A 17,738-nucleotide genomic window follows, 5' to 3' on the forward strand; every position below is an offset into this window, starting at 1 on the left:
CAAAATGTGGGTGGGCCTCATCCAATCAGTTGAAGGCCTTAACAAAAACTAGTTTCCCAAAAAAAGGAATTCTTTTTTTTTTTTAAGATTTTATTTATTTATTTGATAGAGAGAGAGACAGCCAGTGAGAGAGGGAACACAAGCAGGGGGAGTGGGAGAGGAAGAGGACGGCTCCTAGAGGAGAAGCCTGATGTGGGGCTCGATCCCAGAACACTGGGATCACACCCTGAGCCGAAGGCAGACGCTTAAATACTACGCCACCCAGGCGCCCCCAAAAAAGGAATTCTGACTCAAGACTGCAAGGATATAATATCCTACCTGTGTTTTCACCCTACCCGGTTGCTCTATAAATTTCTGATTTGCTAGTGCCTGCCACTGCATAAGCCAATTCTTTAAAATAAGTTTATCTATGTATCTGTGTTTATATATCTTATTAGTTCTGTTTCTCCTGAGGACCCTGATTGATACAGTAGGTATCAATCACAATCACATTTTCTACAGGTCATTAACACTGACTAAGCATTATCATTCATAATTCCTTTAGTTTTCTGTTATAAACTTACTTATTTTATTTTATTTTAGAGAGAGCGAGAGAGAGCGTGCAAGTGGGGGAAAGGGGCAGAAGGAGAGAGCAAATCTTAAGCAGGTTCCACACTGTCATGGGGCTGGATCTCACGACCCTGAGATCATGACCTGAGCTGAAATCAAGAGTCGGACACTTAACTGACTGAGTCACTCAGGTGCCTCTAAACTTATTAAAATGTAGTCATAATTCATGGAATACAGAAAATTCAATTAAATTAACAGGTGTGAGGGATGCCTGGGTGGCTCAGTCAGTTGAGCATCTGCCTTTGGCTCAGGTCATGATCCCAGAGTCCTGGGATCGAGTCCCACATCGGGCTGCTTGCTCAGTGGGAGCCTGCTTCTCCCTCTGCCTGCTGCTCTCCCTGCTTGCACACTCTTTCTCTGACAAATAAAATCTTTAAAACAAAAATCAATTAATTAATTAATTAACTAACGGGGTGGATCTATCAGTAAATATAAAGTATTGGGCTTTGTTTAGAACATATATATTATAAATTACATATTATTTTTACAAATATTAAATATAACTTTTAATTTAATTTAAATATAATTTATAACACATATATAAATATAGAGATACTTATATATATGTAAATAAGTCACAACTGCTGTCCTCAGTGGGGAAAAGATCTTCATGTAACAATCGAGTAGGATCAAATTAGTGTTTTGATAAGAGGTATTCATGGAATGACAATTCAGAGGCCAAAAGTAATGACTCTTTATGACTGGAGTACAGCACATTTGGGAGAAGGTGGAGGGAAATGAGGTTGGACGGGTGGGGTAGCTGGATATTAAAAGTTCTTAAATACCAAACTAAAATGTTTGAACTGAAATTTGTGAGAGGGCATCAAGGATGTTGAGTGGGATTTTTACATCATCTGAAATGCTGTTCCCCAGACAACTCTATGAGAGGAAAACTGGTCAGGCAGGAAATTAGAGACAGGGGGTTGGAAAACCTCAGACTAGCACATAAAACTCAGGTTTCACAAACATAATGCTTTGGATCTTGACTCACAATACTGTCATCTCAATATTATCTTAAAAGTCAATAGTCTTACCACACAGATTTCAGTTCTAAACATGAGCATACCCTTAAAATTATTATTCTTAAAAAGAATAAGAGCAAGCACTCTTCAAAATGTTTATAGAAAACTATTACAAATAACTAAACTTTTATCAATATAGAAAACACACTTTTTAAGAAGAAAAAATCAAGCAAATAAAAAAGGCAGGCTATACATTTGCTTTTGAATTTATAGAAAATATTTTTTAATGACAACATATACAGAATTAATTTATTAGACTTTTGTTAGGTACTTACCTCCTATATGATCGGCATGGGGAAGCACTGATGAAATGCATTTAAAGTAACAAAATGCTCAAGGAGTTTTATATAAAACAGAGGTCATATATACTGTAACTATGGCACTTCTCATGATTTAGAACAAAATAATAGCTTGTCTTTTAATTGACAAATATTTTGGATGGTAATTTTGGGTTGACAGAAATCATCTGTCTTAACAAAGGGCTTAAAAATTAAAGTAAATACTATTCTCAAAGATAAAGTAAAAGAGAAAAGCATTTCTTATAAAGCTTCATAATAAAAGTAGATACATAGAACTTCAGATCATATTGGAAGGAAAGATTATTCCCCAAAAGCCATATCTTCTGTGTTTCCTATTCTCTCATTAAAAAATAACAATGAAGAATTATTAGATTATGGATTGTTGTCAGAGTCTGAAAGTATTAGCTGGCATCTACCCTTATATTTGAGAATTTTTTTAAAATGCTGGACAAAACACGAAAAATGGTAATAGGACAATGTAGAGCCAATTAAATGGTATATAGAAATGCACCTAGAAATTTTATATCTAAAAGTTAAACTTTAATAGTAGAGATATCCAGGGTAAAAGATATAAAATTAACCAGTAAGGACTCTAAGAACATTTATAATAACCAGCATGAGTTTGCACAAAATAAGTCCTATCGTTTTTCCCATATCTTTTTTATAAAAGACCGTGATCTGTATGGTAGTGTATGAGAGAGAATGAGAATCAACTATAATTTATTTTGTGATAATATTATTTTTTAATACTGCTTCATTTGACAACCCTCAAAAAACTAGGAAATAGAATACAGATAACACTATTTATATAGGCTAATACAATTAGCTAGGATATGGTTTTCAAATTACAGGTAATGACCCATTAGTGGATTTTGAAATCAATTTTGTGGGTCGAGACCTGTATTGAAAAAAAAAAAAAAAGACTAACAGAAAAGACTAGGAGACCATAGAAATAAAGAGGAAATATAAGATAAGGATAGTATTACTTCATAAATAATCCTTTTTTTTTTTAGTTGTGTGTGTCCAGGGATGAGATATGAAATTCATAACTTAAAAACATTGTGGATGAAAATGTTTAAAAAATCTGAGCCATAGGGTCACCCTCAGAGAATGGTCATCAATGTATCACTGTCAACCTGAGATGGACTTCCACGGGAGAGTTCCGCTGGGGTCAGCCCTGAGTACAGGGGTATTTTAGTATCTTGTCTATGTCCCAGATAATGGAAAGTAGAACACATTTAAGTCACTCGTGATGTCCAATATGGAGATGATTTGGTACCAGAATCTTTAAACGGAGAACTGAGGTTTCTTACCACCTTTAGGCATTGATCAATTTACCCAAATGCAGTATATTTTCAACTTCTGACTACATATTGGGAAGGGTACAAAAGCTACACATTTTTCATTTTCTAAAAATAAGGCAGTGTTTCACAGGATTTGCAACGGGGTCAAACTTTTTAGGAATTTTAAAAGTGGTATCTAATTTCTTTCTTTATACACTGATGAAAAAAATGATAAGCAAATGTGTACAGATTTTTACATTTAAAACCTTTTTCCAGACCATGTAACTGGAATCATAAGCAATTATATTCTGCTCTCAATACTATGTACTATATACAGGTAGAGCTCTGGGAATTTTTTACAATTAGCTATTATATTAATTTCAGAGAGGTTAAAATAATGTGCCCTATATATCACTAAAAGGCTTTAGTTGTCTTCATGGTCTCTTATTACTTCTATGTTACTATGGAATGTGATATTAGATTGAATGATTTACACTGCTGAGATCATAATCGATCTTGTTATTGCTCTCATGGCTGCCTTTTCAAATAATAAAACACTTCTTTGTTGAACAAATACAGGTCCTGATATAACTCTGTATATATTTTTCACTTCAGACTTCGATGTAAAGTTCTTAGCACCGTATTATGATAGCTCAATAGAGACTCTTTCCACTGTATCTTTTTCCTCACTTTCTTGGAGGTAAATGAGAAGAAAACACCTTTCACTTGTGGAGTCATGGTAACAATTATATTATAATTTCATTGCTGTCTGGTACCTGGGAAAAAATATCTTGTCTACTTCTACTTACCTTGCTACATGATTAATTACAGGAGCAAAGTTGGTTGGCCCATACAGTTGCACAGATTTCAGGCTCCTATAATAAGCCTCCATGACCCCCTCAATGCCATCACAGTAGGGGTTTTGAGGGTTCCCATTCTGTGGAATTGACAGGCAAAGAAGAGTAAAAATTAGTAGTGTCTGTAAAGACCAACTGAAAAAGAGAAAAGATAGGTTGACACTCAAAGACGTTTTGAAAGAACGGTCTTTATATAAAAGCAAAAAATAATAAATTAAGTGGTCAACAATAGATTACAATGTATTGTAAAAATTAGGATATGGTGAATCTTATACATAAGCATTAAAAATTGATACTCTCCAAAAGAAGAACCACAGAAAACTCTAAATAATCTTGAGAAGCTGAATATCACAGCATTCTATAATTAATGTCTTCATTATACACGTCTATGTATGTGTAGAGATGAACATATAAAAACCCTGAAAAGAAGTAAGTAAAATATTAACAGTGGTTAACTCGGGATGATTACATATGATTGGTGACTTTTATTTCATCCTTTAAACTATTCAGTATTTCCCAAGTTTTCTGCAGTGACATCTATTAAAATCAAGAAAAACAATCGCTATCCATTCAGTTTTATCCTATAGAAGGAAAAATACAAAATATCTGCCACATGCACATTTTCAGGTCACAGTTGATAACCCCAAGGAGAGAAGGGGTCTGAGGGAATGTAATTCAGTGTGAAAATTATCAAGACACGGTGTAAGGGAAATAATCAAAGAACCATTCATGTTGTCCAAGGGAAATGGAGCTTGCCACTAAGTTCTTATTCTGAAAATGGCACCTAGAAGGGCAAGTTCATTCCTGGAGACCTAGACTAGCTTTTCCATACCTTGAATGCTTTGTTATTATTAGGTTCAATTCTCCTAGTCCAGATTTTGCAAATTACACAAATAAGGCAGTATATTAGTTACCTATTGCTTTGTAGCAAATTACCCCAAAAGTTAGTGACTTAAAACAATATTTATTATCTTAAGTTTATTTTTTGGGTGTCAGCAGCAGCTTAGCAGGTAGTTCTTGCTCAGCATGTCTCATGAATTTGTGATTAATATGCCAACCTGGGCACCTGAGAGCTTGACCAGAGCTGCAGGACCTGCTTCCAGGAAGCTTCACATGTAGGGCTGCTGGCAGGAGGTCAGTGTGGTCTCTCTATAGGGCTGCTTGAGTGTTCTTACAACATGGCAGCTAACTTCCCCAGAATGAGCAATCCAAGAGAAACAGCAAAAAGGCAGCCCCAACACCTTTTATAAGCTAGTCCCATAAGATGCACACCGATACTTCTACTTTAATCTCTTCGCTAGAAATGTATCACTAACCATAGAACATGCTCAAGGGAAGGGGAATTAGACTCTACCTGTGGAAGGGAGGAAGTATAAAAAAAATGTGATCTATTTAAAACACTAAAGACAGTAATTCTATTTAAACATAATTAACAATAATTTCAGCATGCATGTTTTTATCTGAACAATCACAAGTGACTGGTAATTTGTAAATAAAATCTGTTGAATTCTATATACTAAGCTTTACATTAAAATATTTACATATTGTAGACAGTTTTTTATAACAATCCTAAAAAAAAGTAGATAAAATATTGTCCTTATCCCCACTTTACAAATGAAAAAATTAAGGCACTGAGAGTTTAGTATGCCCCCAAATTAACAACACAAATGAGAGGGCCGGTATTTGAACCCACAGAGCCTCATCTCTCTCTCTCTTCTTTAAAAGATTTTATTTATTTATTTGACGGAGAGAGAGAGAGAGCATGAGCACAAGCAGCGGGAGAGGCAGAGGGACAGAGAAAGGGAGAAGCAGACCCTCCACTGAGCAGGGAGCCCGATGCAGGGCTCGATCCCAGATCCACGGGATCATGTCCTGAGCCAAAGGCAGACATTTAACTGACTGAGCCTCCCAGGCACCCCCAGAGCCTAATCTCTTAACCACCACCATGCCACCATGTTTTGAAATCCTAAGCATTTTGAAAGACAAGAGATCTTAGGAAACTAAGGCAGATGTTATCAACCACTTCAATTTTGCCATTTGTGTGAGAGGGATATATACCCACTTTTTCCTTTTAATTTTGTCTTTTATTCAAATTTTTTAATTAATTGACCATCATGTAAATTTTTAAAAACATAAAAATAATAAAAACCCTCTTATCTAACAAAAGACATCTTTAGAGTTTTATATTATAAAATTGATTATATTGATTGAAATTATAATGTAAAAGTTTAATATTTAGCACAAAGCAGTTAATGATTGCTTTTGATATTAATCCGAGCTGACCTATCTAACCTTCCTTTAAAAAAATTTCCCTTGATAAGATACAAAGCTAATTAAAATTAAAACTCATTATTGATTTTGAGCATATAAAAATACATTCTATATCTGCCTTCAGGGAAGAAATACAAACCAGTATAGTTCTGAGCCACTTTTCATCATCGTTTTAACATTTTAACTAAGGGTTTGTATTTCTACAAAATAATATATTTTCTCTATTCCTGTAGAACTGAAATTACAAGGTCACCATTTTTCTCACCATTTCATTTCTTTGTGGAAAGATAATCACTGGATGTTCTATTCATCATTAAGGAATATTTAAAGCACTGATTTCTGCATTAGTTCTAATTCCATAATAAATTGCTCTATGAATTCCTCATATGCTTTGGATGATAAGAATATTTAAAACATAAATTTATACTTTCTTTTTAATATATGCTTTGCATTATATCAGGATTGTTTAAAATAATTTACAGCTATGAAAATGAGATTTTCCTCTTAATGACAAAGTTGTAATGAGTTATAAAAAGATTTTTTAAGTCTGTTTAAAAACTCATTTCACAAAATAATTATATGTGTTAGTTACTAATTACTAACAAGCAATTAGTTTTTACTTGTTAAAACAAATTAAAATAAGCTTATGTGCGGCTGTAGCACAAAGTAAAGCACAGGATATTTCTGAAAATAAGTGCGTTCAATTTTGTTGTTTATTCATGAAGAGGGCACTGGATGCTCTATTTTATATTTCCATTTTAATTAACAACCTTTCCCATTTATAAAATAATGAATGTTAATTTGTAGAACACATAGAACATAAAGAGCAGAATTCAAAATGAGCGTTATTCCCACCATGCAGGCTTGAGCGGGGAGGGATGTCCGGCTCTCGTCCGTTTTTCCCTCCATTTGGCTCCCTGAAGCCTTGTACTGGGGAATTAGATTCAGCTCCAAGAGAGAAGACTATACAGTCTCTGCTGCTGCCTAGAGCCTGTAACACTTTTCAGCAGGGCTAACAAGCTGACAAAATGCTGAAGAGAAGCTCTAAGGAGCTGTTTCTTTACTCTTGGAAATGTATCCGTTGTTGCCCAGAGATTGCTTAGGTGGGGAAAAGCTGCGAGGAGAAGTCTCCCTTTTATTCAATAAGCAAACATCTGTTGAGCTTCTCTTTTATGCATACTATGTTAAGACCCTTGGTTGTTAAATCGTTAGCATCTAGATGGAAGAAAAGACATACATATCAATATTCAATTGCGCAGATTTCTATAAATGCCAAAATAAGCAAAAAGTAGGCCAGCACTTTTAGAGCTCTCGTAGGAGAAATCACTTGGACGGGTGTAAGCATTTCTCTATTGATCACTGCAGGAGACTTTCTTTAAAGGGTCATTGGCCACATGCCCATTACGAGTATCTCCTCTGAAGCTCTACACAAGTATATTTTGTTATAACAACTTAAGGAGTTATCAGAATCATGATGGGAGCAGACCAATGACTCCCTTTTACAACCTTTGTGCTAACATGGTGGTACCAAAACATTCTTCCTTTCCTTTTCTATTCCCTGTTCTTCTACTATGGAATATATGTATATGTGTATTCATATTTCACAGGAAAAGCTGGGGTTTATTGGAGACCTTTTGATTAACAGCAAAGAAAACATTAAAAATTACATTTTTCTGTTCAACTTTCAACGTTTGCACTAGCCCTAAACTCACCAACTAGGGATTATTTAATTTTTTAGAAGGCCTCCCTTGCTATCTGAAAGATTACGTGAACTTGGTGTGATAAATACATATTTAAGAATCTGTATCACAAATTGTTACCATGAAAAAATGAGGTTTTGTTAGGATTCAAGACGACATTAATTGCCAGATTGACATGTTACTGGGTTTCCTATTTGCCATTTCAGTACCTATAGATATACACTGCAGTTGTTTAGGACGAGGTTGACAGAATACTGTAGCAAAAAATCAAATCCAGTACTGTCCTACTGAAGACCTACTTAACTCCTCTGCCTTATTTACCCAAGAAAACAAAAGTGCTTTGAAAAAATTAGTCAGTGCTGTTAAAGTTCATTCATTATCATCATCGTTGTTTTCAGCTTCAATTTGGGAGACTATTTTTCATAACCTTAAAGGGGTATGATCTTTATCCTGTAAGTATTTGAGTCGGGTTCAAAGAACTGTTTAAGATGCAAATAATAATTAAAAAAATCCTTCCTTAGCAATAGATATTTGCATAGGTTTTGTTATAAGAAACGAATCTGGAGGTAGGAAAAGCAGAAAAATAGGGGATTAGAGAGAGATAAAAGGAAAAAAATCACACACAAGGGTGAGAAGAAGCGTATGGAAGGAAAAATTAATAAACCTCATTTAGTTTAACATAATTATTCCTTTTCTTAAGCTTTAAAATAGCTCATGACCTTTTTCCTGAGGCACTTAAGACTTAGCATCACATGAGTGATTTTCATGGTTTTATAAGTTTCTGGGAGATTTTAATTCTCTAAGACACAACAAAATCCCAACAGATATTCATTTATGTATGACACTGGGAATGTGGCATGTGGGCTAATTCATGGAAGAAAGAATTAAAGCCTCCAGCAACCTTTCCTGCAATTGTGTGTGCAATGGAATAGAAAAGCAAGGAAAAGTATAGAAATAAAAACGTAAAAATACTGCTTTTAAAAGATTTAGGCAAGTTTCAATCTAATCATATAAAAGTTCTGGATGTGTGTGTGTGTGTGTGTGTGTGTGTCTGAGTGTGTATCATGGTCAATATCATACCATGGTATACATAAAGCACATATCCGAGATGTGGGATTGATTATAGATACTGTTATAAACTGTGCCTAGCAGCAGTTAAAGAGCATGCATTCTAAAATAAGACTGATCTGGGTTCAAGTCCTGTCCTGTGGAACCCTGGTTAACTCCTGTTACGCTGAGCTGATTTATGCAACACCTGGGCAGGCACTCTTCACTGTTTTCAACATGAGTAGCACTTGCGAGAGGAGTGCGATGTGATAGTCATGAGATACCTGCCACATGGAAATGTTAGGAAGATTTTGAAAGAAAAGGATTGTAAAGTATTTGGCTGAATACTCGGTAATTTCTCAACAAATGATAGTATTCCTGTTTATTTTTGTCTGTTTTGCTCGAGAACTTTAAAAAATCTCTATGATTATGCATTGCTTTTGTAACAAGAATAAAAACAACAAAGGCCTACAAAAATAATGGCGATGGAAGAGGTTACTTCTGAAATGTATAGAGGATCAGAAGGCACTTCTAATAGGAAAAGCTAAAATTTTTCCAAAATGATAGCCAACCATTCCTATATTGATTTTCCCATTATTTTATCAGAAAGTGCAGTAAGAGTGGCTGACTGGGTCTATAAACATTATCTGTGTGATGAGTATTCTGAAGGTAGAATCAGTACATCGCTTATCTGAAATCACACAATATGGACTAGGTCTATGTAAAGTAAATATTAGCAAGATAAATATTTATTCCAGTCATATCTACTCCATTATATTGTAATCATAATTAGTTATAGCCATAATTATTGCTTCACATTTAAAAGAATAATTCTAGCCATAACTATTCCTTGGAATTTGAAAAGAAATGCCATTTTATTAGATGGTAGATTAAGATAGCCACACATTCTTTGGGATAGCCTCCCACTGAGAGGTGAAGGTTACTTGGAAACTGGGCTAGCGTTAGTGACTTGCTTGACCAAGAGAATTTATCCAAAACAACTTTCTGAGACTTCTAATGTGGTGGCGTAAAAAGCCCTACAGTTTCTGCCCCAGCCTGTTAGAGTACTAGACTACTCACTCCGGGGAAGCTGGCTCCTGTGTGTGAAATCGGACTACCAAGACAAGGCCGTACTGTGATGAAGTCCATGATAACCACATGGATAGGTTGTAGGTAGAAAAAGGGAGAGATGTCCAGGCAACCCAGCTATTCCCGTCATCCTGTCCTAAGCATCAGACAAGAGCAAAGAAGCCATCTTAGAGGACATGTTCGCCCCCCGAGATGTGACACGGAGAAGTCCTTAGTCATCCAGCCCACATCAGAATGAAGCCCAGATATATGGTTCTAGTCGAGTAATTCCAGCCGCCTCTAGTCAATCAAGCCATCCTAGGTAAGGCCCCAGATATCCTGAAGAAGTATACCACCTCCCACTGTATTCTGCTCAAATTGCTGACCCCCAAAATCATATCATGGAACGATGTTGGTTGATGCCTCTAATATTTAAGGAGGCTTGTCATACAGCAACTGACAACCAGAATAGACCCCCTAAAATCAGATGCATTTTAGATATATTTATTACTAATCTTTTTAACTTTTTCCCATTAATATCACACTTCTAAATCAATCATTCAGCAAAATTAAGCTGAGTCTACAGTCACAAAAGCTTGCTACACGATTGACTACAGTGTAAGTAGTGAACTAATATTAAAAGATCCAACAAATTATTTTTTTCAAGAGGTCAAATCCTTACGATGTATTCTTACCAAAGCAAATTCATGAGATATCCTTCCATCTGGAGGCAGTTTTGCACCAAAGCCTAGAGCGGGGAACATTTTATCACTGTCGTAATCTTGAACGATTTCTCCCACTGCTTTCAGGGCCATTCCATAGGCATTTAGTTGGTAAGGATTCATGTAGTGGAGAGACGTGGGCTGGGCAGGGTTGCCTGATGACAGAAAAAATATTTCAAACATGACTGATAAGGCTAAAGATGTCATTTTTTGGACATTTTCCCTGATGCCTATTTCGGAATGAAATACTTAAAATCATGTTTTCTGCCTACATCCATACTGTGTCAATTTCTTTTTGGATGGAGATTAACATAGAAATATTTATTACATTATATCAGACATGTAGAAGGCTTTCTAAAGATACGCCAAAGCATATGCAGATTTTCTTCAGAAATTATTCCTCATTGTCAACGCCACAGGCTATTCCTGAATCTCAGTTACAGAAGTATTAAAGTACTTTTGTTAAACTCATTTTATAGTCATCTTTACTTAAAAAAAAAATCATGTGCCTTTAGCTTGAACCCTTATGCCTATAATTAGAGGACTATGAAGCCTTCTTAAAGTTCTATTACAAACACAAATTGAATATTTGAGAAATATCTCAATTTAATCACTTAAAAAGGAAAGCATAGTGATTTTGAAATTCAAGCTAATTAAATATCTGTATCTGAAAAATGATTCAGAGTTTCTAACTAGACATTAAACCAGGAGCCAGAAGGCTCAAAGTCCAGTCTTACAATTTCCAAGACAACACCTATAAAATGTCTGCAATAAATCCTACCACAGTGTTTAGTGGAAGGACGAAATAAGATTATGTGTGAGGATGTGATTAAAAATAATAAAGCACCATAGAAATGCAAGGTTTAACTGCAACTGTTATTACTGTCTGGGTCAGCCACAAGGTTCTGAAATTTCAATATCCTTATACCATGTAGGATGTTGCATTTGAATAGAGATGAATTTGAGGGAGAAAGTAATATAAGTGCTACCACTCAAACACATTGAGATTCACATTCAGTTGCCCTAATTACCAGCACAAAGGCTGCTTTAAAGTCCATTTAGTTTCTTAAGTGAAAATGGAAAGTTAAATGGGACTTGTAATAGCATATAAAGCTCAATTCTACATTAAAACATTGCCCGAAGGAGAACAGCCTCAGGGCACACAGTTCTTTTCTGATAAGAAAAAAATAACAATAAGCCCTTGAGATCTAGAGAGAAACAAAATTAAGGAGCGATCTCCCCTTGGTTTATAATACATATAATTATACACAGAACTTTTCTGATCTAAAGATAATGCATTGCATAAATGCATTTATATTTCCAAAGGGTTACCGACATTCAAGAGCTGGTTCCACATGACAAAATTGCTGAAAAGTATCTTCTGACCAAATGGCCTTAACATTCATTCCCCTCAATTTGGCTAAACTTTGGAAAGGTTTCCTCATAACTGTAGGCCCTGACTTTCCTTTTCTTAGAGCATTTGCTTTAGAAAACTTGCAATTGTAAATTCTTTCCCTGCATCTTTGAGATGTAAATCTTCTATAACCCAGGACAGTCTCTCCAGGACCTGGGAGCCATCTTACTGAAAGGTCATCATGGAGAAAGATAGCACTCCTAACCCCTAGTCTCTTTGGAAAGGTAGGAGCCTAACTTTAATCCGTGCTAATTAGCAAACAGACCAATGTCCCCTCTACTGTCTCTCAGCACTCTTCCATTAGATCATGGCAGCACTTGGGTTCAATTTTTCCCTTACATCACAATAGCCTTGACCTCTGTGGCAAAAGTCCTGAATAAAGTCTTCCTTGTCTGTTTAAATTATCTGGTGCAATTCTACAATGACACTTTCTTCTCAAGTTAGAATTCTGCACTTGATCAAAAGCCCACTGGAGCCACAGGGGAGCAATATCATTACTTGACTAAGTGGTTAGTTAACATAACTCTCAAATATAAGAATTGCTACCCAATGGCTGCAATATGGCAACAAAGTCTATTTTATTAAGAAAACTGTAACTTAAAATTAAGATACAAATATCACTCATACCCCAGCATGTCTAAACATCTTCGCCTATCATGCATAGCAGGGCTGGATGCCACCCATGCAAAGATGTTGCCTGTCTCTTTCTAGCATCTTCATCAGACCATCTCTTCACTGTATCACTGATATCTTCCTTCCTCTTCACTGTATCACTGATATCTTCCTTCCTATTTCTCTCAAGTTGCCACCCTGTCCTGGAAGTGACTTTACTCCTGTCCAGTTTGTGTTTTACTTGCTCCAGAAAGCCTTCCTTGCTTATTCCAACTCTTATTGTCTTTTCTCTCCTACTTTTAGGACTCTTGTGCTCTGCACCACAAAATATGGCAATTAAAAATCTGCCACAGTGACTGTCCATTCCATGAGTCTGGAACCATGTTCGTACCACCTCTGTGTCCATAACAATGCATATGAAGAACGAACTTGTGGTAAGCTGATCCCATTAGGACCCAACTACTATCCATAATTATAATAGCATGGAATCTAACATGTTTAAACACCTTACTTCATGTCTTTCTTAACATTTCAACAAACCTATGACACGGGTACTTCTTTATTATACCCATTTTTCAGATTAAATAATTTACTCCTAATCACACAGTAAAAGTTGATAAACTAGAATGTAAATCTAGGCAATCAGAGTCCATAGCCCTTATTCATAGCTAGAACTCTATACTTAAGGATTTTGTAATATTTTAAACACTGGATATCATCAAACTTATATCTGATTTTGTTGTAGAAGTATATTATGCCTTTATAAAAAAAATCACAATCGACTACACTTTTTTAAAAAGCTTTATTGAGCTATAATAAGACATAACTTCTAATTTAACTATTTAAAATGTTCAATTCAGTGATTTTTAATGTATTTACAGGTAAGTACAACCATCACTCCAATTTTAGAACATTTTTATCACCTCAAAAAGAAACCCTGTACCTATCACTATCCTTCCCTTATCATTCCATCCAACCCAGCTCTAAACAATGATCTATCTTTCCATCTTTATTAATTTGCTTATTCTGGACATTACACATAAATAGATTCACACAATACATGGTCTTCTGTGACTAGCTTCTTTCACTGAGCATAACGATTTCAAGGTTTATTTATGTTGTAGTATGTATCAGTACTTCATATTTTATCCCTGTTTATTGCTGAATAGTATTCTCCCGTATGAATATACTACCTTTTAAAATCCATTTATTAGTTGAGGGATATTTGGATCGTTTCCACATTATGGCTTAAGCTGCTATCATCTTTTGTGTACAAGTTTTTGTACAGACATATGTTTTCATCTTTCTTGTATATATATCTAGGGGTAGAATTGCTGGGTCATATGGTTGCTCTATGTTTAACAACTTGAAGAACTGCCAATGTATTCTCCCAGGTGGCTGTACCACTTTACATTCTCACACACAGTGCATGAGGCTTCCAGTTTCTCCACATCCTCACCAACACCTGTCATCTTTGGATGATAGCCATTCTAGTGGGTGTGACATGGTATCTCATTATGGTCTTGATTTGCATTTCCTGATGCCTACGTTTGCTAAGTAGCTTTTCGTGTGCTTATTCATCAATCATTTGTACATCTTCTGTGGAGCAATGTCTATTCAGATCCTTTGCCCATTTTTAAGTTGGATTGTCTTTTTATTGAATTATAAGAGTTCTTTATAAATTCTAGGATACAAGTCCCCTGTGAGATTTATGATTTGCTAATATTTTCTCACATTCTGGGGTTTGTCTTTTCACTTAGTTAATAGTGTTCTGTGAAGCATAAAAAGGTTTTGATTTTGATAGACTTCAATTTATTTACTTATTTGCTTTTGTTCCTTATGTCTTTGTGTCACATTTAAGAATCAAGTGCCAAATCCAAGGTCATAAAGGTGTATCACTATGTTTTCATCTAATAGTTTATAATTTTAGCCCTTATATTTAGGTCTTTGATCTATTTTGTGCTAATTTTGTTGTTGATATGAGGAAAAAGTCCAACTTCAATCATTTATAGATAGCTATCCTGTTGTCCCAGCTTTGTTTGTTGAAAAGACTATTCTTTCCCCATTGAATTGTCTTGGTACCCTTCTCAAATCAGTTAAATTTAGACTCATGGGTTTATTTCTGGAATCTCCATTCTGTTTCATGGAACTATGTATCTATCTTTACACCAGCACCATGCTTTCTTGGTTACTGTTCCTTTGCAGTAAGTTTCAAAAATGGGAAGTATGAATATTCCCACTTTGTTTTCTCTTTTTAAGTCTGCTTTGGCTCTTCTGGGTCCATATGAATTTCTGGGGTATCCATTTATGTAAAACAGGCCTTTCAGGTTTTCAACGAGATTGCCTTAAATCTGTTGACTGCTTTGAGAAATGTTGCTCTCTTAACAGTTGAATTTTCCAATCCATGGAAATGACATATTTTCCCACTTATTTAGATCTTTAAATTCTTTCAAGAATTTTTTTCAGAATATAGTTTCTAGAGTATAAAGTTTGCACTTACTTTGTTAAATTTATTCCAAAGTATTATATTCCTTTTGAGACTACTGTAAATGGAATTTTCTTAATTTCAGTTCTAGTTAACAAACTGGAAGTGTATAGAAAAAGACTGGTTTTCATATATCGATATTTTATCCTTCAATCTTGCTAAAGCTCATTTGTTAGTTTTAATAGATTTTTAGTGAATTCTTCGGGATTTTTTATATATATGATTATGTCATGTAAAAAGAAACAGTTTTACTTCCTCCTTTCCAATCTGGATATTTTTTATTTCTTTTTCTTGACTAATTGCTTTCACTACAACTTCCATTACAATGTTGAATAGAAGTGGCAAAAGCAAACACCCTTGCCCTATTTCTCATTTTAGGCGGAATGAATTAAGCTATGTTAGATATAGCTAGTATAGTTTCATATACTCCCTTCATAATGTTAGAAAGTCAGCTTCTATTCCAAGTTTGTGAAGTGCTTTTACTCTGAAAATGTGTTGGACTTTGCCAAATGCTTTTTTCTGCACCAAATGACAGGAACATGTGATTTTTACATTTTCTTCTGTTGGCATGGTAAGTTATTTGCTTTTTGAATATTAAGCCAACCTTGCATTCCTAAAATAAATTTTACTTCCTCAGGGTGTATAATTTCCTTTATATGTTGCTGGGTTCCGTTTGGTAGTGTTTTGTTGAGGACCACTATATCCATATCCATAAAAGATATTGATCTTTAGTTATTCTTTTTTTGTCTAGTTTTGGTATCAAGGTAACACTAACCTCATAGATTGAGTTGGGAAGTATTCTCTCCTCTTCTCTTTTTTGGAAGAGTTTGGAAGAGTTCAATTCTTCTTTAAATATTTGGTAGAATTCACCAGTGAAACTTATCTGTAAGCTTTATGGATAGTTTTTTTTTTATTATTATGAATTCAATCTCTTATTATAGGTCTATTCATATTGTCTATGTCTTTTAAAATCAGTTTCAGGAGTTTGTGTCTTATTTTTCAATAGATTCTTATTTTTCTAGTTGTGCTAATATTCATCAGTGAACAAAAGCTAGTATCTTAAACCATTTAGACTTCAGGTTTTATTTCTATGTTTCATATTTTACTGAATAAAAGATATGAATAAAAATAATTAACTTGAAGTCAAAGTGTTGGAGAATATACTTAACATGTAACCAAAGGTGAGTTAAATTAGATTTTGATCTACTCATCTCTGTTCTTAATTCTAGTGTTAACAAGCCAAGATGTAGTTAGTAAAATGATTTTCTGGATATGAGTTTCCTCATTTGTATTAGAGGACAATTGGAGTAAGTGATCTCTAAGGCTCTTCCTTCCCTAAAAATTCTATTATATTGTGAAATGTGACTCAAAGTGTGAGAAATGTGAGGTAAAGAGAAAATAATGTGAGAGCCATAAGCACAATAAGTAATTTGGGAAAAAAAAAAAACTAGATAAATATAACTGATGGCAAGTTCTGGTAAAAATTAAATAATGAGATTTATGTTCTTATGATACATAACTCTTTTAAAAGTTCATTATCTTTTCTTTCTTGAAATGTTTGATAAACAAATTATGAATACCTATACATGGCATATTATATGATAATCCCCCCAAATTAGTCAAGTAAAAATGAAGTGAGTTGCATAAAGCACATGTATTTGAATTACATTTATGTATATTAATACACACAAAAGTACTATAAAATGAAGATAATTCAACACACTTCAGCATTATAGTTTTGTATGAAGACGAAGGGAGGGTCAAAGAAATGGGGCCAAAGGACACAATGGGCTTAACTAGATCTCAGATTTTCTTTTTAAAAATATCTGAAACAAATATTATAATCATTCAATATTTAATAAATTTGAATGGGACTGTTAGGCATTTTTTTGGTGTATTTCTTCTAGTCCTTTGTATATCTATTTCATAATAGTAAAGAGAAAGGAAAAATGACCTGAATTTTATATGACACACTTCAGAAGTATGTATATATAGGAATAAAATATCTAACCTCATAAAATAAATCTTTATATTTCAATTAATTGCTGATATTTTATACCAGCGACAGTCATAATACTCACCATTTGATGCTGTAAAATCAATAGCCACTGTGAAATTGATTTGCGTTCTAGAATACAAGTAAATAAGAATAATTAATAATCTCACAGAAAACAGCTTGATTTCCATTTGTGTCATCAAGTTTTTTTAACATCATTAAATTTCCTAAATGTTATTTTCAGCAGGGATATTCAGTATACACTGGATAGCATCAGGATAGGCAGTTTTAAAAGGTAAAAACCGGGCAAAAGACCTTTACAATCATACAATTGTAAAATAAGAATTATTTTA

General features: G+C 34.4%; 1 protein-coding gene across 3 annotated transcripts in view; it reads right to left on the bottom strand.

The window, feature by feature from the left end:
* CPNE8 (copine 8) overlaps window positions 1-17,738 on the bottom strand; it is a 211,950-nt gene that overhangs the window by 24,975 nt on the left and 169,237 nt on the right. For all 3 annotated transcript variants that reach the window (XM_026502116.4, XM_044385555.3, XM_044385556.3), the window contains 3 exons: window positions 17,471-17,517; window positions 10,852-11,033; window positions 4,023-4,150 (listed from right to left, as the gene is read on the bottom strand). In XM_026502116.4, the coding sequence (XP_026357901.1) occupies window positions 4,023-4,150; window positions 10,852-11,033; window positions 17,471-17,517 (357 nt within the window). The remainder of the gene's footprint in view (window positions 1-4,022; window positions 4,151-10,851; window positions 11,034-17,470; window positions 17,518-17,738) is intronic.

This window comes from Ursus arctos, unplaced genomic scaffold, assembly GCF_023065955.2.
Source record: "Ursus arctos isolate Adak ecotype North America unplaced genomic scaffold, UrsArc2.0 scaffold_26, whole genome shotgun sequence".
Lineage (NCBI taxonomy): Eukaryota > Metazoa > Chordata > Mammalia > Carnivora > Ursidae > Ursus > Ursus arctos.